This window comes from Tauraco erythrolophus, chromosome 22 (genome assembly GCF_009769465.1).
Source record: "Tauraco erythrolophus isolate bTauEry1 chromosome 22, bTauEry1.pri, whole genome shotgun sequence".
Classification (NCBI taxonomy): Eukaryota; Metazoa; Chordata; class Aves; order Musophagiformes; family Musophagidae; genus Tauraco; species Tauraco erythrolophus.
Genome location: NC_141486.1, coordinates 7,599,320 through 7,622,240, shown reverse-complemented (window position 1 = coordinate 7,622,240; position 22,921 = coordinate 7,599,320). Strand labels below are relative to the sequence as shown.

Here is a 22,921-nt window from a genome sequence, read left to right as displayed (position 1 = left end):
AACGGGGTATTTATGAGTTTATTTTAGTGCAGGTCGTTCAGCCACTGCCGTCCCTCAGAGTGGTGCAGTGTGGCCTGACGCTGCCAATGCCTCCACCAGGGAACATCACGGAGCTTGGAGCGCCAAGGAAAGTTTACAGGAAAGTGTCCCTTTTTTTTCTTGTTTTTCTTGTTTTCTTTTTTTTTACAGCCATAAAGAACAGTTTTTTCTCCAAGTCAGCATCCTGGAGGTCACAGCAGCGAGCGGTTGGAGCGGCATCTGGTGCCAAGCCCACGTGCGAGGGAAGGAGACACCCGTGCACAGGCTTAGGAAGGGGGTGCAGGCGGGGATAAGTGCCGCAAACCTGCAGGAGCCGTGCTGGGGGTGGGAAAGCAGCCACTGTTCCTGAGCTTTCATTAATAATGATTTAAAAAAGAATTTTAAAAAGCTATCCCAGCCGTTTGCTTTCCTTCTGAGGATCCTTCTGGGTTTTACAGCCTCTTTTCTGTCCATAACCCCACTTTGCAGAGCAGGGAAGTAAGGCAGAGAAGGGCAGAGAGCATCTCTTCATCTCTCTCCCTCCCCGTGGGGCTGAGCCAGCCTTGGGGTACCAGCACCCCCTGCTCAAGCCTGACACCATGACCCTGCTGCTGTGCTGGGTAGGGCTTGAGGAACCATTCACCGGTTGGAGACCCAGAGAGCTGCTCCATCCCTGTGCACCTCCTGTCCAGCTCTCACCACGGCCCCGATCCTGCCTTGCCCCAGGCTCCTTAAGAAAGAGTCTGGGTGAGGACACAGGACAACAGAAGCCTACTACACAGGGCCCCCACCTCCCCTCCAAGTCCCCTGCCCATCCAGCCTGCACACTCATCTCCACCCTGTGCTCGCCACAAGGATGCTACTGCACAGCCACATGGCCCCCGGCACGCTGGGGAGACCTGCTCCCCTCCTGTTGGCCCTGGGGCCATTGGGCTCCTGCTTTCCCCCCACATCGACTTGGCAGCGGTGCCCCCCTGCTCCCCTTCCCACTCGCTGGAGCTGGCGTTGGGGAGAGGCAGCGCACAGCGGAGAGCTGCTAATGACTGCCATCCAAAGGGAGCTTATGATAGCTTTCCCCTGAATTGTTTGCTCTCACTGTAATTGATGAGTCTTTAATGAGTCTCATGGGACGATGTGTTTGAAGGGAGCTCTTTCCTCTCCGTCCCTGAGGAAAATGATGTTTCAACTGATCTTGGCTCTCGGGGAAACATGAATAACTCTTCTCCATCTCTCTATTGTCATCCCCGGCCGTCGCTCGCAGCACGCTCCGGCAGCTGCCTGGCCATGACTTACCCACTTTTTACCTGCTCCATTGCAACTGTTTTGGCAGCTCAGCAAAAGCAGGGAGCAAATCTTTTGGGCAAAGCATAACGGGCGCTGAGCTTGGATTGTTTCTGGCCCATCTGCGCCTGCGGAAGCAGGTAAAAATAGTTTCTAATGGCTGGGCCACGGAAGAAGCACCGTCCCTTTGCGGAGAGCGGTTATATTAGGATTCACCTTGCTGGGAGATCACTCCAGTGGAGGTTTGCTATTGCCAGTGACTGGAGCAAGGCTGAAAGGGCTGAAGAAGGCGACCATGGCTCATTCATCCCAGGAGCATGGCTGGGAGCATCATTGAGCCTGCGGTCCTGGGGCTGAAGGGGGAGGAAAAGCCATTTTAATTCTGTTTCTTTCTGCTTGAACCAGGGAAAGAGGCTTCTGGGTTTTGCTGCTTTTTTTCAGAGCCAAAACACTGAAAAAAAAGCCCTGGGTTAGGTCAGAGGAACATGTTGTGAGTGTTTGTTTTTTTTTCCTTGCGGGTTTTCACTTTTGGTTGTGTGGTAGGGACAGATGAGTCCTCCCAGCAGGGAGGAACCCTCCTTGCTGCCCTTCGAAATGATTTGAGGTTTGAGTTACAAAGAGGAGACAATTTAAAAGATGCCAAAGTGGAGAGCACGCTAGCTGGCTGTTCCCATTCGAGAGGCTATTTATTTTAAATAAGTTGACACTCACCAGCTGTCAAGATCCTGCTGACTGGTGGAACATTATTTACATTCAAAGCAGTCTTAAAAAGCAAACACAAACCCAAACTTCCCCATTAGGGGGTCGGGCAACAGAAGGGAAGAAGGGTGAAGAGGACATCACACCGATAGGTGAACATAAATATTTGCAGAGTAATGCGTATAAATGCTCTTGGTCTTTCTCCTGGAATGCAATAATGCCTGCAATTGAGTTCATTGGCCAAATTGAATTTGGGCTCCTGTAGAAGTCTCTTTATATTAAGTGCTTTAACATACATCACCTTCTCAGTCTATCGATGAAATTCTATTATCCGCTCAGGGCCGGACGCAAGGCGGCAACAAAATCGGAGGGGAAATAAAAACCTTCACAAACCGAAGCCAGGAGCAGGTAATAGGACCTTGGGCATCTGTCTCCGGCTATTGACAAAGTGTCACGAGTGTCTGGGGGAAGGAGGAGCTCTCCAGGTTTCTCGCTAACTCCCTCCCTCCCGCTCAGCAGGTTTCCCCTCCATCTTGCTGCAGTGGGAGTAAAAACCTTTACGAGACTCAAGGAAAGCCAAGCAAACAGTTGCTGCACATTAACTTAATTTAACTATATGACCAAGAGCAAGATTTTGCTTGAACTTAAGCTAATTCCAGCCTGGAAGAACGCCAGGGAAATTCAGCCATCCAGCCCTCGGGGGCTGCCCAGCACGGAGGCGAGGACGGGCTGAGGAACGTGGCGCACCATTGTTGCAGACTTGGCCGTCCTTGACACGAGGATGCTGTTACCTCCTGGGACCCGAAGTCTGGCTGCCATGAACTGCAGGGGAAGGAGCGGAGCCAGGCACGGGCAGTGCTCACCCTGGTTGGCATGGTCTTCCCAAAGCTGCTGAGCACAGGTGGAGGCTGGCTCCGGGGGCGTTGGGCTAGTTCTTGGGGGATGTTTGGGTGAACCCCTGGCTATTTTGGGTGTGATGCTCTGGTGCTGGAGCTGGGCAAGCTCAGCTGGGGAAGCCCATGCTCTCACAGATCGTTTACCCCAGGTCCCTGCCTGTTCCCCTTCTGCGAAGCAGCGGCGGTGCAGCCGGCAGGTCCCACCCTGCTCCCTGGGGAAAGACACGCACCGGGGACATCGGTCATTACACAAAAGGTAAGACCCTCAACAAGAGATTGTTCCATGGACCAAACCTGCTTCTTCCCTCCCTTTTAGAGACAGCTTTGTTGGAGAAGTCAAGATCAGCTGGAGGCTCTCCAACAGCTTCATCAACAGAGCCAGAAAGAGGAACGTCCATGCAGGACAAAGCAGCCTGGGACAGCTGGGATGCACTTTGTGCTGGCTCCCCTGGTTCAAGCTGAGCTACAACTGGAGGGGAAGCACGCTGAGCTGCTGTCATTGTGCTGGCCTGGAGGACAGAAGCAGGAGGCAGCCACCAGGCGGAGCAGGAATTGCTTTACCTTTAACAGCAATACAGCATCAAGCATCACCACGTCTTGAGAGTCACCAAGAGGGCAGAAAAATGCATCCCTTGCACATGGGTACGACTGACAATTAAGCAGCCTGATTTATTGGGGGAGGTGCTTTGGGGAACAGCCTTGATCCTTCAGGTCTGAAGTGCCTGATCCTGGCTCTAGCACCAGGATAACGGGCTGGGTGAATTCGTTCTGCGCCGCTAGCGCAAACCCTCCACTCCAAGCCACACGGAGAGCAAAGCCTCCCGGAGAGCATCCGCGCACGGCACGGAGAACCGCACAAGGGGAAAGCAGGGGAGCACAGAGGGCTCTTCCCTTCGGTTCTTTTGTGGGAGCAAAAGAGAAGGCAAGGAAACCCTCCAAAAGGCAATTGATGAAGAGAGGAAAGGAAATGCCATTACAAAACTGGAAACCTCATCTTCTTGTTGGTGCCTCTTTGGCCTGAGCAAAACCCGAGACGAGGCACTGTTACATGGAGCTGCTCAGTGATGAGGAACACTCTCTCCTCCTGCCTTCCTCCGGGACTGCTCATCACTGACAGGATGGACAGACAAACAGACAGAGCATGCACTGGGGCAGGAGAGGACGAGGGAGAGAAATCTTAATAATCAGCTCAAAATTGATTCACTTGTGCTCCATCTGATTTCCCCTAACTGGATCCACATGTCCTGGCCATGGCACATTAACTTCAATTATGGCTTATTAACGTCTCTGTGATGGAGCGTGCCCTGCTGAGCACTGCAGTGACTGACGTTATGAAGGGGAAAAAATTACTCCAAAGAGACACAGCGTGTGATGGAAAGTGAACTGGGGGCTCTCATCGCACTGGCCGTCAGTCCTGGCAGCCAGGAAAAGCTCATTCACCCGTTCCTGAGAAGATGACCGAGCTCACTGCTGCGCCGAGGAGAAAACTAAGCAGTGAATAGAGATCTGTGGGGAAAAGTCTTTCCGCTTGCCTTCCCCACCCTGCCTGGCACACACACAAGCACACAGGCCAAGGGCTTGCTCGTGTCTATTCCTGTCTTGACTCCTCTGCATCTCCAGTTACTCCGCAAATCAATAGGGACAGGATGGAAGCAGAAAAAAAAAGAGAAAAAAAGATATTAAGAAGAAAAAAGAGAGTAAAAATAAACTGTCAGCCATGAACGGAGAAATGGACCTGGCTGAGGTTGTGGGAGGAGGAGATAGATGCAGGCAGAGGGCACAGGAGGCCCTGAAGCACCATTGCGCCAATACCCAGGAAGTGGGCAGTGACCGTCAGGATTCACCAGACCCTCTGGAGATGCTGGCAAACTGGCCTACAGGAGGAGAGAAGGCAGCAAACTTCCCCTTCTGCACATGTCCTTTACTCCATCTCTTTCTCCTCTGTCCAAAAGCTCTGGGAGACCGTGGTGAGGGATTGTCCTTGACAGGAAGCAGAGGGGTGAGGATGGGTTGCGCCTGGATGAAGGCCCAGGAGCACATGGGCCGAGGGGATCCGAGAAGCCTCTCTGAACCCACCAGCTGTGGCATGAGAAACCACCCAGGCTCGCGCTCTGCTCTGAGGGTAAAGCGTTTTGCTCTTCCCTTGACCGTGAACATCAACTGGAAATGAGCTGCCATGTGTCTCATCGCCCTGCGGGCACTGCCAGCTGCCTGGAAAATCCTGGTGCTGCTGTACAGGGGCACAGGTGATGCCACACACCACGGTGGGACACTGCTCCTCCATCCTCCCGGAGCTGCTCGCATCTCCAAGTCACCAGCTCCTCTGCTCTCCTGGTGGGATTTTTCTGGCTGCATTTTGCCTTTGAGCCTTTATTTCTTCACAACCATCTTCCCTCTCATTTCCATGATCCCTACAGCGACTCCCAAACACACCCCTCACCCCCCCATTTTATCTAGGCACTTTCCTCCTGTTCCTCAAACATGGTCATTCCCACATCCTGGAAGAGGCACCATCCATCCCCAGCCCTGCCTGCCCTGCCTCCCCCCTTCCCTGCACAGCACTCCTGGCAGGCTCACATTGATTTCTCCTCTCTTCTTCTCAATAACCCACCCCTTGTTGAGCTACACACAAGATTTAATTTGGTTTTAGTCCCTGCACTGTAACTGGCTTTGCTTACAGCTGGAATTAGATTGCTTTCCAGCGAAAAAAATGCTTGCTGGGACCTGAATAATCACAGGAGCAGAGTTAATTCACATGAAGCTTCTCCACCTTATACACCACTTATCCACAGCTCCTCAGCCGGTTGTCCTGCCCTGCCCTGCAACCATTGAGCTGGAAGAGTCAGCCCAGGACAGGCATCAGCTTCTTCCCCATCCAGGATGAGTGTCCCCTTCTCCTGAGGACCAGCCCAGCAAGCGAGGCAGCTGGGGAGCACTGGAGCAAAGCAAAGCTGAGTCCTGCTGAAGCTCAGGACTTGGAGTTCGAGCCGGAAAATGCAGATTTCAGAGTTTTCTTTGCCCTCAGCCAAGGAGAAGCCCTCTCCTCCCTGCTGCATCGGAGGAGTCGCTGTCAGGCAGCTCGTGGTGAGCAGAGCCAAGAGGGAAGCAGAGGCGAGCAGGAGCCGCTGCTCTGCAGCAGCCGCGGGCAGCCATCCACGTGGGCATCCGTCCACGCGGGCAGCGCACCAGCTCCGGGGGCAGACCGCCCGGGATTAGCCAACAAACCCCAACCTGTCTCGTTCTGGCCCCAGCAGAAAAGCAGCATTGCAGCTTCACCGGGCGTTCACAGCCTGATCCTCCCCCGCCGGTGCTGTCCTCAGAGTGCAGGTGGCTGTGGACTCCAGGATGTCTCATAGGGGTTGTGCTCTCCCCTCCCTGGGGTGTTTGAAAAGGTTTTCCTCCCCTGCCCTAGTTGCCTCTTTCAGCAAAGTTTGTAGGGATTTTTATCCCTTGAAACAATCTCTGCTACTACTAAAAGGTATTAAACATGGCCAGTGAGTTCAAAAGCTGGTGGAGAACTGGGTGCAGGGCAGGAAGACAGCTGACAGCAAGGTGCTGGTTTGTGGAGAATCCCACAAGCACAGTCAGAGGTCAAAAGTTCTGAAGTGATGTATCCCGGCCAAGGCAGGCAGAAAAGGTAACGTGCTCCATGGAGGAAGGCATTCCTGGGACACCAAGAGCATTGTAACACGTATCTTAAAGAATCAAGTATCCCACAGCTGCTGTAGGTGCAGTAACGGGTCCTCGGGTACCTGCATAGTTAACTCCCTGCTTGGAAGCCAAAGGTCATTGCACAAGGGCATCAAAAATTTAATCCTAATTTACCACTTTCTGAGCTGAAAACTCCACACCCCTGTTCCAGAGTCCCGAATAAATTGATACACCAGCTCCAACCCTTGCTGCCAGCCGCCCCGCTCAGCGTGGGCTTTGGCTGAGAATTCATCCCCTTGGCTTTGCCACCGCTGTCAGTAACACCAAGCGTCCTGGTGGGCAGCTGGGCTGCCCGGGGGGAGTGGGGCCGCGCCGAGATGGGCAGGACTGGCTGTGCTCAGGGTGGAGGGGAAGGCAACGCGCTGGCCCCTTCGCTCGCCTTCGCCTGCTTTCTCTCCCTTCCACACTCTTTACTTGGCTATTTCACGCTTCCCGAGCTGTTCCGAGGATGATGGCTGTTCCGTACGCCCGGCGATCCCTCTCAGGGGCAGGTGTGAAACATCTCTCTGCACAAACGTCTGCAGAAGCACATCGTACCGAAACCCAGGCGCCTGCAGACGTGGGGCAGCACTCTCCCGCACCTCTGCCGTGCGCCTGAGCTCCCAGGGCTCCTCCCTGAGCAATCCCGGTGATGGACACTCGGACACACTGCCAGCCGAGCCGAGAGCCACGGCCACTCATCCCAGCCAGGCGACAGAGAGACCGAGCCCCTCTGCCTGCCGCTGCCACCCTCACCGCTGCCTCCAGCCTCCTCCCGCAGGAGCAAAGGGCTCTCCCATCTCTCCCTGCAGCTTCCTTCCCCTTGGAGCCTGTTCAAAGACAGCCTCGGCGGCACCTGCAAAACAGTTTTGCTTGCAAGTCTCAGAAGCAAACGGTTTGGAACCGACACAAACGGCTCCGCTGTCACTGTGGTGACTCTGGTTAGCAAGGGGTGGGTGATGGGGAGGTTCTTCCCCTCTCGCCTGTAAGTCTCGCACAAGCTGAATCCACAAACTGGGTGGGAAATTAGCCATCTCGGCATTTTTCCACCTTACTTTGCTTTTTCAGTTGATGTCATAACGTAACATATGGCATCGTACAGAGAAATGAAAAGCAAAAACCAGGAGAAACAAACCCCCTCCTGCCTTCCCCTGCCCCCGATCCGTCGGGGGGTTTACCCTCACCCCAAACTTCATGTGCCAGAGCCACAGCTGCTCCAGGGGTGCAGGACTGACTTGGGACAGCCCATCCTTCTTGTACTGGCAGTGAGCTGGAGTTCAGTGGGGCAACCCTCGTTCCTCACCCCCTCAGATCCACCAACATCACCCCTGAGATTTTTGGGCAGAGGCTGCCCGTGTTGGCACAGCTGGGCACAGGGGATCAGAGGGAACTCAGACCCCGATCGTCCGTCCAAACCATGTCCCAGCTCCCCCCGGCACCGGCTCCGGGAGGACACAGCGACTCTCTCAGACATTCCCGCACCAGTACTGGAGGTGCCCCAGCCATCCCCTGCAAGGACACATCTATTTTATTACCGATGCTGCCCTGCCTGGGGAGAGCGGGTATTAGAGGGAGAAACACTGATAATCTTATCGGTCGACAGAAACGCTGATGGCTCAGTTTTCTAGCAGTAACCCTCTTCTTATCCCTCCGAGACGAGATGCCCAAAGAAATACAGCAGCCGTTACCTGCCGGTGACTTCAATGTTGGAGACAGCATAGAAGTACTTGTACAAGTTCTCCCTCTGCACGTAGGTGCCCCCCAGGGCCGGTCTCAGCAGTCTCATCCGCAGGTCAGTCACGGTGAAGAAGTCCTTCAGCCCTTTGGCGCTCTCCAGCCGGGTGTACAAGTTGTCCATGTTCTTGAGGTCGGGGCCAGCAAAGATGGCAAAGCGATCCCTCACCTCGAACCGGACAGTCTTCTCTTTTTTGGAGCCCGCCCAGCGGGAATACTCCTCTGTGCAGAGGACCCTGTTGGCACTGGTGGTGGAGAGGTCCCGGACCCTCCGTGCTGGCATGCTGAAGGCCTCCATGCAGTCATCTGCGTAATATTGGTACGGGTGCCAAGTCCTCCCATTGTCCAGCGATTTCTCCAGCATCATGATGGTGGGTCGGCCGTACTCGAAGGTGATCACGATGTCATCTGTCAGCTCGATGCTCTTGTTCCAGGACAGCGTGATGTTGGCCAGCAGTGGCTCCGGGTACCGGCGCCACGTCACGCTCTGCCAGTACGTGGCCAGCCCTTCGTCCTCGCTGTCGAACATGAGTTTCGGTGGGTGAGCCAGGTCCGGGTTGGAGGCGTCGCACTCGTCACTGCACAGGTACGGGTTCTCCTGGAACAATAACAACGGTCACGAGAGAAGAAGGCAACGCCTGGGCATCGCGTGGGCATCGCGGGGACGTGGCCGAGCTCACGCTGTTACAGGGCCCTGATTTTAGCTGCTTGTGTCAAACATTAACCGCTGGGCTGAATTGGAGTGTGCCAGGGGTCTGGCTGTGGACGATGCTGTTTCTGAGCATGGATTTAAGACAAAGATATGTGGCTTTGCCTTCACTATAAGAACAGCTGAGCTGTTTCCTTTGAAAGGCCCTTCGGGAAAGGGCCTTTCAATTTGGCACGGGGGCAATTTTCATAGAAAGTGCTTTCCCCGAGATGGTCTCTGAGAAACTTCCCTTAAGCTTGGCCGAGTTACAAGCCTGCGGAGAGCTGCGTTCACGCCTGCTCCCTTGCAAGAACCGAACGGCTGAAATCCCCAAAGCACATCCATGCCTCTGATGGCTCCTGATGCCAAGCGGTGAACAGACACTGTGCCCACAGTGCCTCCGAGCACGGCTGGAGGAGAGAAACCCGATTTCCCCAGCTCCGAGCTGGGAGAGGACCGAGCGGCAGCGGAGAAAGCAGATTTGTGCTCCCGGTGTCTCCGCTGTGCCCAGGAGAGCACCGTGGCCTCAGGGACAAGCAGGATGGGTATGATCCCGCTCAGCCCGACGCGATGAGCATTGCTGGTCACTCCTCAGTTCAACCTACTCAAACTAACCAGAGGCTGAGCTGATGGGGCATTGGGAAGGGAACAGGGCAGGCACAGAGCTGTCAGTGCCCAGAAGGGACCCAGGACTCCCACAGCCTGAACACCATCCTAAGCCACTTGCTGCTCGTCCGGGTGCCCTTAACCCATGGCAAACAAGGGAATGCGAGTTAAGGTCTGTCTTTGCAGAACCCAAGTTATGCGGCGGTGCCCAGCAGCCCTGCTGCCCATGGGGACGGGAACTTCCCACACCGTGCTGCCGTCCCCTGCTGCAGGCTGGAGGTGCAATGGCCCTTGCCTGCCCACAGGGAACATGGTGGGAAGGATGGTTCATCTCATCCAGGTGACAATGTCTGCTGCTATGTCACTCATCTGCAGGCCTGGGCAATGGGAGAAAAGGTCCAGCCATCCCATTTTGCCCACAAGCGACAGTGCACGGCCAAGCTTGCATGTTTTGCAGGGACACATGTGCTGAACTGACTAAGGACATACTGTCAAGATCACGCAACAAATGTTCATGTTTTGGAGTTGGGCACCAGGGTTAGCTGTGCCAATGGGTCATTGCTCATCCATACATGCCCTGCTGGGGTGGGACCCTCATCAGGGAGGCAGAGTCACCTGGCAGGGGAGGAGGTGATAAAGCAGCTGGAGCTGTTCAGAGCTGATGGTGAGGAGCCTGCTGCGGTGCAAGGTCTGGCCCTCTTAAGCACAGTGGACTTGCAAGGTAAGACCGAGCTGGGTTTCGTGGTTTGGTTTGTGAATGCTTTGTGCATGGTTGGGAGCCTGTGGGAAGGTGCTGTGTTTGGGGAGCAGCGTGCTCCTGCCCGGTCCTGGGGACCTCCTGCAGCAGCAGGGCTGTGCTGGGGTAGAGGGGGCCGATGCTGAGACCTGGGGGCTCAAATAAACAAGGTGCAGGGCTGAGGTCTGTGCAGACTGGTTGTGTCCCAGGCTGGGAAAGCCCCGCTGCAAGTGTGGGAAGAGACCGATTCTGTGTCCATGGCACTGGGGACTGATCCAACACCATGGGCTTGCTTTGATCTGGGAAACTGTTGGAGTCTAAGAGCTTGTGACCTGCTTTTAGGGTGCCCCGTGTATACCCCGGGCAAAGCAGAGGAGGGGATCTGGCTTGTACCAATGGGTGATCTAGGGTGCAAAGCGGGGCTGTGGGGCTGGGCTTTGAACATGGAAACTGCTGTGTAACATGAGGTGCTTTGGGAAAACTTAGGCTTTGCCACCTCTAGCTGGGCAACCAAAAGTCTTGGAAACTACTTAGAGCTTCTCCACTATGCGTCTGTAAAATGGGCCTTTGGTGCCCACCCCCAGCTCGGAGGCACACGCTGAATGTGAGCAACCGTGTGCACAGCGAGTGGAGGCCACGGCACCGAGGAGCCTAGAAAAGCTCAGGAGGGCATAAATAATTCTGTCTTCTGAGCAGCGTGCGAGTAGTACGCTGTAAATAAGGCAGAAGGCTGCTCTGCCAGCAGCGGGGATAAAACAAAATAGTGAGCAGCTGATCTGTACGTGAGCACCAGGCTCCTTTGCAGGGGATGCTGCAGCGGCCTCGGGGAGAAAAGGGGACTCCTGTAAACAAAGCATGCGTTGTGTGTGTGTGCACGAGGCTGCCCGGGAAAGCAGCAGAAGCTGGTTGACAAAACAGGGCAAAACTCAAACTGTTTTCAACATTGTCTTGCTCTCAGACACGGATCTGCCCAATGGTACAGCTATGAGTGCCGTGCTGGGATTTGCTTCTCCCATTATAGCCTGAACTGGAGCGACGTGTGGCTTTTGCCATCTCCGTGTGTGCTGGAAGGGCCGCAGCCGGAGGTGCTGAGCTCCAGTGCAGTGTCCATCCCCGGAGCAGGGAGGCTACTGAACGGATGCTTTGAAGGATGTTTTAAAAGCAAATGGCTGGATAGTTTTTATTATTTTTTATTTACTTGCAGCTGTGCCAACTGAGCAAGGGAAATCAATGGTGTGCTCAGGTTTGCTTAGGTGGGCCAGGTTGAGGGGTGGGGGCACCTGCCCAGGTGCTCCCCACTCACCTCCCAAAGAGGGGGAGATTCCCTAAGCAAGGGGAGATGGCAGCTGGGGTGCAGCAGGGCTCTGAGCTGTGCTGGGGGCGTCTTCTCCTGCTGCGACACGCTGTTCTTGAGTAGGGATTAAAAAAACCCTACGATATTGACATATTTAATGTGCTCTCCTGACTCGTCACGTTCAGAGGGATTGTTTACCTCTGCTAATGAGACACAGCTTCCTGCTGGGGGATGTAGCTGCCTCTTAGAGCAGCTTTACAGCGGTGGCTGATGGAAAGGGAAGAAAAATCCCCATCAGCTGAAGTGCTGGGGGCTCTGAGTATGTTTCGTGTACTGAGGGAACATATTGTGTTGCAGTACGGTCCTGCTGTCAGTGTGGTCACACAGATGGCTTAATAGGACGGTTCTGAAAAGAGCATCCCGGAGGTCCGTTTTCACCTCTTGTCTGAAGGAGGGTGCGGTGTCTCAGTGGACTCGGGTGGGGAATTGGCTCGAGGTGGCAGCAGAAATCTCCCCCATAAACCCGCTGTGCTGCTCAGAGCAGCTCTGTATGAGCAGGAGTTTGCGTGCACGGAGCCGTCCCGGAACGAGTGCTCTTGCCATGTGGCTTCCTCTCCTTGCGAGTGGCAGCCATCGGGGCTGTCAAAGCCCTTGAGCTGGTGTACGATGAATCTCCGCTGAGTATTTGCTGCTAGAGCCATCTTCAGTGTGGCCACAGTGGCCAGCTTCACTGTCAGGGCTAGGGATGATACTCCTGTCATGGTTTTCTTTGGAGGCTTCCTTAAGCAGTGGCCAAACTACACAAGGGTAGGACTCTCTGACCAAAGCACAATGAGAAAACATTACCAAGACCAGCAAAGGGTGGCCAGGGTGGGAGGTGGGACAGGTTTCCCAGGAGCAGTAAGGGAAGCAACCGAGTCTGACAAGCGTGATCATCCTCCCAGTGTCCCGTCTGGAAGGACAGAGCTGGCCAGACAGGTCCCTGGCAGGGGACCTGGCAGGTCAAGAGCAGGGAGAAGTGGAGCCAAAACTCCACCTGTCTCCCATATGCTCGTCTCAAAGACCAAGGAATGGAGGTGCACAATCCCTGATGGCTCCTGTATGTCCCAACCCGTAAGCGTGCTCAGCTCAGCAGGCAGCAAGCCCAAAAACGTCTTTAACCACCCCGATGCTCTGGGGTAGCACACGGCTTGAGGGCCGCGTGGTTGTAACAGGACAAAGACAAAAATAACCTCTAAGTGACAGTGCTGAAAGGTGGGGGAGAGCCTCAAAAGCCACCAAATGAGTCACATCACTATGGCTTCCTCTGCTAAAATGAACTGTTCCTTTTTGGTTTTAGGTTTATTGAATTGTCCTTCCTCCACGGGATGCTCAATGCATTTTCTGCTGGGGCGGTGGTTTGAAGTCAGCTGGGAGGGCAGGGGGGAGCGGAAACAGATGGCCATTCTTTGGCTGCTCCGTTGGGCCTGGTAAGATCAGTTATAGCACTGTTGAAACAATTCCAGGTATTATTTTTGAATCTGGTTTCCTCCTCCAAGCCGTGTGTCCTCCAAAGAATCTGTCCAAAGTCTCAAGATATTTACGTCTTCAATCTGAAAGTCAGAATGCATTAGCCAGGCAAACTTGGTCTCGGCAAGCTTAAAATAAACCAGTTCACTTTGAGTCTCACGCTATTAAATCAGTCGTGAGTGTCCTCACGGCAACTAGACGTTGCAGGTTTCCAGCTCTCCAGCATGCTCTTCTGATTGCTCGTTTCTTGAGGGTGCACCAAAGACCACCGCAACCTTGCTTAGCCTCAGCTCAGCCCAAAGGAGCAAAGCCCTGGGGACAAACTGCAAAAAGCCTCGTTGAGGACAAGTTGTCCCGGTAAACGACATCGCAGAAACATTGTGCCTCGGTGGGGCAAACACCTGGAAACGTGTCCCAGTCCTGATGGCTGCAGACCCAGCCCTCGGGTTTCGTCTCACCTTGGTGCCGGGCTGGGGTCAGTGCTGGGCAGAAGTGCTGCAAAAGGGACTTCCTGAAGGTGACAGCAGGGACTCACTCATTGAGGAGGATTCCTTAAGAAACAAGATATCTCTCTGATGAGGCATGATGACAGGAATCCAGGATGCTGCAGCGAAGCTGCTCCCCACCCTGTTGGGAAGGGAGGGAACGGGGGAAAACAGCCGCAAGAAAACGCCCTGGTTTTACAAAGCCCAGCTGGTCTCTAGGGCTCTTAATGAGCACACAAAGTTGTTTTCCTTTTCTTTCCTGGCAGATAATGCCATTTTTAAGCCTCATACCATAAAATTATATATTTTTGTAGGTGAAATTACTTGATTAATCATTAAGCTGTTGAATATTTTAAACAAACTAGACATCTGTTGTGAATGGTGAAAGCTGCACGGAAATAAAAATGCAGCTTCTAGGAGATCTCCATGCCAAAGGGAAGCTGGAAAGTGATTACAACCACTAGCTGCACAATGAAGAAAAATAATAATACTAGTAATATTAAAGGAAAAAATAAAACCACCAAGATTTGAGCAAGGAAAAATAAGTGGACAATGTGAAAGTTTGTACTGCTTGGTCAAGGGTGCTGATCTCATAACCTGATGTGATTCGTTTAATGGTCTCTTGGCCCAGGGAGCCCCCCTGGAGCTGCTCTGCTTTCAGGGGTCTCTTCTGCCTGATGAAATTGTGTCGTTTAAGCCAAGGCTTCTGCTAAAACCTAGATCACCCTGGGGTCAACTTGGTTTTAATTACAGTCTCCTCATAAGAGTAATGGCAAGGTCTCATCAACTTGGACTAGTTTTGGAAATCCAAACTTTCTGTTTTTCTCACTGAGGGGGAGGGAATTCTTGGCTTTCTTGTAGGAAGATTTTTATCAAAGGGGAAGAAAGTTAAATGCTTTTCTTTGGGACAAAGATCCATGCTGTTGGGTGCGTTTCTTTTGGGTTCTTTCTTCTGTAGAGGGGCTTTCCCACAAGAACTGGCTCTCAAACTGAACCAGAGAGCAACCAGAGCTTGGGTGTCTCCAGGCTTTGCTGTAAATGCTGGTGATGGTTGGGGACTGGGGGCTGTTTGATCTCTCCCTCTGCAGCCTAAAGGGCCCAAAGAGCCAAGTCTGGCTCCCTCGACATGGGGAAGAGCTTCCTGCAGACTCTGAAATGAGAGATCTGCTTAACGGCCAGGCTCCTGGAGAAGGTCTGGTGCCCACCGAAGGCTGTTCCCTCTGGTCCTCGTGGGGCTGTTAGCAGCAGCCGGCACCCACCACCGCTGTGGGAGGTGAAGGGGCCATGGGTGAGGAGGGTTCACATGGTGCTGCCCCTCTTATCTGTAGATTTTCATCCAGCACAAGTAATTGAGGGGAAAAGCATCCCTGCGCAGAAGCAGCATTTTGCTCGCCTGAGAGTCAGGCATTTGTTGGAGTGATTTCAGTGGGGCAGGTTACAGCACAGAAACCTCCTTCCCTCCTTCTTGGGAGTGCTTATGGCCAAGGAAACCTTGGTGTGAACCTCCACTTCCACCCAGGAGGGGACAGTCCCCTCCTTAGTGCCTGTCCTGTCCAGCTGTGATGCTTAAGGAGCTCTTGGGTGCATCCCAAAGCCCTTCTGCTTCTTGCAGGGCACCTACGACCCTGCCTTTGATTCTCTGCTTAAAGCTTAGCTGATGAGGTTCACAAAGTCCCTGTGTTGCCTTGCACAGCCACAAAGTCCTTAGGTTGGTATTAAATTTCCTCCAGATCCTGCAAAACAACCGCATTGGCAAAATCCTCGCGTGCACCTGAACCCTCCTGCCCTGCTACAGTCCCCGCCAGGGACTGTGACACAGCGGGTGTCCTGCAGCCTCCCCTTCCCTGAACAGCCTGAACGAGTCACAGGGAGGACTGACAGCCATGGGAGATGGGGGTCCCCAAGCTGTGGAGGGGAGCAGGGACCAGCTTGCTCCATCCCTGCCTCTCCTATGGGTGCTCTGGCACACGTTTCCCCCCTTTTATTTTTCACCATCAGCTTCTCCCCCTCCCTTTCCCCTTCCAGCACCAAGTTGGATCTGTTTGCTCAGGAGGTTGGAGGATAAGGCTGAAACGATCATCTTGGCGTGTTTGCTTTCCTGCTTCTTTATGCTCAGTCGAGTTCCCCCAGTTCACATCAGGACTGAGCTGTGGGTCTTTGCTTCCCCTCCATCCCGGCTCTGGCTTCCCTGGCTCTGCCAGGGCTTTGCAGGGATCTCCATCCCAGTCCCAGATGGGATGCAGGTTCCCTCCGGTGCCTGTCAGCACTGGGAAATAACCTGCCAGGCAAGGAAGATGCCAGCCCCGATGCAGCTCCAGTGACAACAGCCTTTATCCTCCCCACTGATACTGAGTTACATCTATTTTATGCAACGTAAATTTTTGAAGAGGGCCACACTGAGAGACGCACAATTTGGGAAACTTCTTTGGTCTTTCTTCCAATAACCGCCCCAGGATGTGATGCTCTTTCCCGAACAGAATTGCTTTTATCAGGGAGAAAACACAGGCTCGTCCTAACGTCGTTACGGGGTGTTTTCACTCCTGCTGCTCCTGACCTGAGGGGTCAACTGCTCTATCTAGGTTTATGAAAAGATAAGGTGATTTTATGATCAAAAATAAGATTTGTGGGTAATTAAAGCTCGTGCTTCAGGGCATAAACCATAACCTGCCAGTGGCCAGGATGGGACTCCCAGAGAACTGGAAATACTCTCTGACAATTAATTTTCACTCTATTCATGGGCTGAGAGGGATCAGAGGGGTGAAACAACCATAATTAATTTACAGTGATTATTTCCAACAGCTGGCAAGTGGCATAACTCACCGGCAGAGATGGCTGGGAACACAGAGATAATTGAGGAGAAATATGAGGCCCCCCTTGAGCCAAACAGCCCCACACCAGCCCTTCCTCATGAGCCCGGGTGAAGGTCTGTGCCCTCCTCATTTAATGCCCTGGGGACATGGGAGGATGCCAGGAGCCATGGGGCATCCGTGGGGAGCTGCCTGGCCGGGGACTGCTCCTCTTGCACTAACTACCCCGTTCCCTGGTGTCCATGTGGGCTTTTCCCACAGCGTGGCTCCGACTTGAACCCAGCAAGTGTCTCCGGAATAGCTTTGCCTGCACCGTTTTGGGCTGCCTGTTGGCGTGCGGGGAGGGGTCCCCGGATGGGACCATGCACTGCAGTGCCGGACTGTGGAGATGCTGGGGGTGCTCTGAATGCAAAATGTGCCTTTTCAAAATAAGATCTTCGTAGTTTTCTTAAGGGTGATGTGTTTTCTCCTATTGTTTTTTTTTTAAAAAACACCACTTTGGTCAAGCTCTATATATTTTAGATAATCCAGCAGCTCTCTCGTACGGTAGAAGATACACTTTTCCCAGTGGCTGCCTGTGCAGCTGCTGCCCGAGAGCCCCTCGGGAATGCTCCAGCAAACCCCTCGTCTGCACAACCCGTAGGCATCGCCCTCCTCTCCGTGGTAACCCTCCAAAGAGATGTTTTTAAGTGGCCTGTGCATGTAGGGCCCTTTTTGGGGTCATTTCGCAGCTTCACCTTGGCCAGGGAAGGACAGCTCCGGCTGGGAGGCAGCGGCTCTGGGACACGGAGCCTTGTGGAGCTGGAGCAGGGATGGGATGGGAAGCTCAGGGTGGGGTGGTGGGGTGATTTTTCTCCTTTGCGTGTCCTTCCCTCGCCACCTCCCTCCCCCCAGCCATCTGCAAGGGGCTCTTATTAGGGCAGAGACAGCGAAGGGGGAGAAAACCGTCCCCGCTAACAAGCTGTTTGCTGTTTATGAGCAGGTAAAGGCAGAGCTGGAATGAATTATTAATAGGGTGGAAATGGGGTCCCTCCACAGATCTGCTGCTAATTCTGGCTCAGCCGAATGTCACTCCCTCCGTCTCCCCCCGGCCGTGGTTTGGGGGATTGATTGCTCCTCCGCTTCCTTCCCCTTCCTCCCGGATTGGGGCTTGTCCAAGCACAAGGTCACCCCTTGGCACGGGCGTTAGGACACGCTTTGCCTGCGTGCGGGATTCGGGAGAGCGTGAGTCAGCAAAAACCGGCTTCGCGGCACGGCTCTTAGCGAGCACGCGCCGGGACGCGCTCAGCGAGACGTTTTGCTTTGCTTTTTGCCTCTTGCCTTTGGCCTGAAGCAGAGACTCATTCACCGAGCAGCGCGCCGCTCGCTCAAGGCTCTCGGGCTCCCTCGGGCCCGTCTCTCTGCCAGAGAAGAGATTCAACCCGTACTCGCGGCTGCTCTTCCCCTTCCCCCTCCAGCCTGCTTCTGAATTCGAGAAGCATCTCATTCGTATTTCATCCTAGCTCAGCACTGGGCCCTTCTCTCCACCAGCCATGGGGAAACATCACAGCACCAGACAGGGTCGTGCAATAGCAACGCAAATGTCCCATCTCCAGGTGGGGAAACTGAGGCAGGGAGGGATTTCAGGAGCAGGCTTCACTGGGAACGTTGGGGGCTCCACCCTTCTGAAGATTGAGCTTCACCAGGCAGCTGCAGCTGGTCAAAGCAGTGGGTCCTTCACCCAATCTTGATGTGAGGGTCAAGACAAACTGAGAGGTTCAAGGAAATCTCCACTCTCACCCCATGCTCTCTTTGAAACTCTCCCCATAGTCTGCCTAGTAGCGCCATGAAAAGCGTCTGGACTGATCTTTGCACCGTAGATGATACAAGCTCTGTGGGAGGCTGACACCCAGGTGGGAAGCAACTTCTCTGTAAAGGCAGGATCCTTTAGAGGGAGATACCGCCCGTCACGCACAAGGACTGACCCAAGTTGCCTGTCCACCCTCGCAACGCAGCCGGCACCGCTCATGCACAGACGCAAATCCCTTCACGCCCACTCTGGCTAAGCCAGAAACAGTCAGAAAATCTGGTTACATGATGAATTTTAACCTCCAGACTGAAATCAGCCCTGTCCACAGGTGACCTCTCCAAGAAGGGCTTCAAACAAGCCATTTGCAGGGTGACCTCAGGGCAGCACTTCCACTTCCAAAGCCCCAGGATGGCCGGGCAGCGGCTCGGCTTCTGCTGCTGGATCCAGTGTCCCACACCTTGCCCCAAAAAACGCATGTGCAGCCAATCTGTGGGTGATGCAAGGGTTAACGCCGCCCGGAAAATTCCACTCCTAAGCAGATAATCTGGTCTGTGCTGGGCGCACACACGCATCGCCCGCAGCCCGGCCTCCCATGGAATAATTTTTGAGCAGGTCAGTCTTTGTGAACCGCTAATCCCCGGGTGAGCCGCTCTAACCCCGTCCCTCTGGGCGCCCCGGCCTCACCTCCGCGCCCGCCTCCCCGTGGGGGCTGCACCCCTGCAACCGCTCCTTTTGCACGTTTGTGGGTTACGGGGTGATCCAGAGCCTGAGACCAGAAGCTGACGAGCCAGATGCCCCTCAGCCGGTGACCGTGGGCACGGTTCAAAGACGCAGGCGTTTAATGCCATTGACTGCTTTTTAGCCTGTCTCCAAACCCGGGCTTTCTGTACCCAAGAGTTGTAAGCTTTGCTCTTCCCAGGGCACTTCCCCGAAGCTTGTCTACAAATTAAGCTGCTTGGATCCTGCCCCATCCCTTCTCTGCCAGATTATTAAGACCTTGCATCTTGCTACAGAGATGTATCCGTGTCTGCAGCCCCTACCAGCCAGAGCACAACAGCAGCGACCTGTGTGCCGGGCTCCGAGTGCGTTATTGATTCAGGACTAAGAAAACGCTTAGGAAGTAGGAAAAGTGTCCTGCTCTCTAAAAGCTTGTGCGCCTCGTAAGCTCAATACATGCAGCCTTTGCAGAGAGGCTCGCTACGTCGCTATTAATATTTTATTCTGTAAGAGAGGCCCTGATAGTTTCAATGGGGGAGGGCAGGACGCAGAGGCTGGGGGTGGGAAAGGGAAGGGAGCGGAGGCTCTGCTGTCGTCCTCAATCGGAGGTGCAGATCTGCCCCAAAGCCTTTGTGGGGGAGCGTGGATGGGTGGTGGATACCCCTGCACCCACCCCCGCCTCCGATCAGGGCTCCTGTGTCGGTGGCATCAAGCATTATGCTTTTGCTGTTGCACGCAAAGTATTTGGCTGCTTTATATTCTGTTTTAAGGGTAACGTTTCAGCAGGTGCCTGCTGGTGGCTGGGACCACACTGTGGTCAGCCCAGCACGTGCCCTGGCTGTCTCCAAGGGCAGGTCTGTGACTCACTCCTGTAGAGGCCTCTCCAAAATCTCCCTTAATGGCAGCACCGTGGAGCTGAAGCGACTGACTCAGCCGGAGTTTGGGAGCTTACAAACCCTTTGGCTGGGAGGAAAAACCAGTTGAATCTGTGCTACTTCTCCCTTTGGGATATTCCTCCCAAAAGGGATGTGGAGATGCTGAGGGCAGGAGCGGACAGGGCGGTGGCAGCATCCAGGCAGAGCTCAGCACTGGGGGAGCAGAGACCCATTGCCCATGTGGAGCGTGCCACACAATGGGTGGCAGACCTGGACTACAGGCACATGGGTGCTGGAGCCACTTGGCACCGCTCATGGGTGGGTGACCCCACTGCCCGCTCCAGCACCCATCACCGCGCTGCTCTAATCGCACACTGGCACTCGCCTTCCCGTGTGACTTAGTGCAGGCTGGAGTCGTGGCACTGTGCGTGGAGCTGCTCTGGGGAGGGGAGGCTGCTGCGTTTAGTGGCTTCTGCAGAGATGTGAGCAAGTGGGAGAGGTGGGAGCCAGCTGGGATGTGACCCAACCTGGTGGCTCTGCATTGCTGCGTGCCTGCACCCACTGAGCTCCTGGACGAGCAGCCCTGGCCAGTCCTGTCTTGCAGCTGGAGCCTGCTCGGGGACAGCTGACAAATGGAGAAGCCTCCATGGAGCCAAAAGCCACAGGTTTCCCTAAGCCTGCCTGCTTGTAGCGCAGAGCAGATGCACGGAGGTGCCGGTGCCAAATGCTGGAGCCAGTGCAGGTCAGGGCAGTGGAGCAGCGCAGTTGCACGGTCAATGCTGCAATGTGCACCCTCGGTGGGGCATGGTGACCCTGCCTGAAAGATGAGGGGACTTGTGGGGACCTCACGAGACACACCTGAGGCTGCAGGCAGGGTTAGGGTGCTGTTTGGGAGGGGATGGCACATCTGCCTGCGGTGAAGGCTGGAAGTCCAAACTGCTGTTTGCTGGTGGGTCTTAGCTAGGGCTTTGCAGGCATCAGTTTCTCCCCATAGACATCTCCTGGCTGGTCAGCAAGCAGTGCTTCCCAGTCCATAGAGGAACAAGCCCCTTTGGTGTTTTCCAGCGCAGCAACCTGCGTACTGCATTGAACTGCCCAAGTAACAACCAGCACGTATCCAGCACTGCAGGCTGGGTGCCTGGGAGATGGACACCTTCTAGAGGGCAGCAGCAGCAGTGGCGCTCGCACCATCTCAGTGGAGAACTCCTGCTTAGCAGGTCAGCAACAGCCCATGTGCCTAACAACTCCAGCAAGTCAGAAATTTGGGCTCTGCTAGCCAAGTATTGCCGAGCTGCCATTGCTCACACTTGGTGGAGCTCACCATCTAGGTCAGAGGAGGAATTCATGAACCTTGGGGACCCCCCAGCCATAGTTGCCTCTCTGTAAGCTCCATACCCTGCTGAGCCGCTTGTGCCATGGGCAGGGGCTTTGGCACTGCTTGAGCATGTTTTCATTTTGTTTTCTCCAAAACCATGGGGCAAAAGAGGTGCAGAGCTTGGATGGTCCCTGTTGAGGACATGGGGATTGCTTGCTCATCATTGCGCTGCCCCAGAGCGTAACTGTGAGGGAAGAGGTCCCCATCCAGTGCCAGAAATGATTTTGGAACCCCACTTCTGCAGTTGGCTGCCTGTTGCTGCACGCAGCGCTGCGGCTGAGCGCTCGGCCCCGCAGCTGCAGCCGGAGCGGAAAGCAGGGCGGTTTGGGTTGTTTTGCAGAGGTGACTTCAGACGGATCAGTGAGCTGGTCTGACCGACCGTGGCTCTGGGGCTTGTGGTGCTGCCATGGGGGGACCAGTGGGGATGTGGCTGTCACTCGTGTGGGGACGGGAGGCATGGTCATGGGGCTGGGACAGCCTAAACCTCACACCTCAAAATCCTGATGGTAGAAAGATTGTGTTTGGGGTCGGAAACTGTAATCAGGCTCAACTAAGGTTAAAATCGGACTTTCACTTAGGGAAACCAGAGTGTGGCAGGAGAGCACTCCTTCCCCCTCAGGGAGTCTTGTCTATAGAGAAAATTCCTTTTAAAGTTTAATAGGAGATGGTGTCTGTGTTATAGAATACAATACAGATTTAAAAAAAAAAACAAAAACAAAAACAAAAAAAAACAACAACAAATAGGAAGGACTTCCTTGAATCCCTTCAGCTTCAAAAGTTGCTTATGGAAAACTCTGATACCTGGAGCTGGTGTATGAGTGAGTATAAAAGCTGCTCTCCTGGCTGTGGCCATGCTCCCCAGCGAGTCTTCGGAGTCAGTTCTCTCCAGCTTTTCCCATCTGGACTCTGCTCCCTTTGAAGAGCAAAGCTTTTCTTAAAAGCAGTTTATTCTTCCCTATCTCTTTCAAGATGGGGCTAAACTTTCTGCTTGCTGTACCAATTAAATCTACTTGACAGCTTGATTTTTATCGCTGTGTCTTTTCCATCAGCAAGTGGAAATGATCCTTGTTAGGTGAGCAGCATCCCACTTTGCAAGATGAATCCCGAACTGGGCATTTAAGGAAATTGCTGCAGACTGTGAGGGGAAATCCCGTTGGTTCAGCACTCTCTAATTTAAAGATGAATTGTATTCTTTCATTTTCTGTAAAGCCTCTGCTTTTGTAACAACGAGATCCTGCTGCACTCTGGAGTAGCCTCTGTGGTAGGAGAGGAGTAGTGTGTAATTTGCTGAGCAGCTAATAACGTGCAATCCAAGGGTCTGGCCCCAAGGGCAAGGAGCTGTTGATCTTGACTTCAAATAGTGTTCTCTGCAGCAGCCCTGATGCTGAGAAGTGATTAAGGGTGGGAACCAAACCAAAAGGCCCCAGCCCTTTCTCCCACGCTCGAAAGCAATGCCACGACAGGTGCAAGGGGTGGATCAGGGAAACCTTCATTCCGTATGGAAATAGCAGCAGTCATGTTTTCCAGGCTCTCCTCAAAAAAAGAGGAGTATTTTCCAGATGTTAACTTAATGTACTGAAGGGTTCAAAGGGGAAGGGGGGCTGTTAGCACGTTACCGGTGCGAAAGAAAGATGTGGCTTTCCATCCCCATAACCCTGACTGAGATGTCACGGGCAATTTGACAGCGGAGAGAGGATTTCTTGTGCTGCTGAATTGTAATTG

At 53.9% G+C, this 22,921-nt stretch overlaps 1 protein-coding gene across 3 annotated transcripts in view; it reads right to left on the bottom strand.

The window, feature by feature from the left end:
• NTNG2 (netrin G2) overlaps positions 1-22,921 on the bottom strand; it is a 46,083-nt gene that overhangs the window by 18,273 nt on the left and 4,889 nt on the right. For all 3 annotated transcript variants that reach the window (XM_086625178.1, XM_086625179.1, XM_086625180.1), the window contains exon 2: positions 8,273-8,916. In XM_086625178.1, the coding sequence (XP_086481304.1) occupies positions 8,273-8,916 (644 nt within the window). The remainder of the gene's footprint in view (positions 1-8,272; positions 8,917-22,921) is intronic.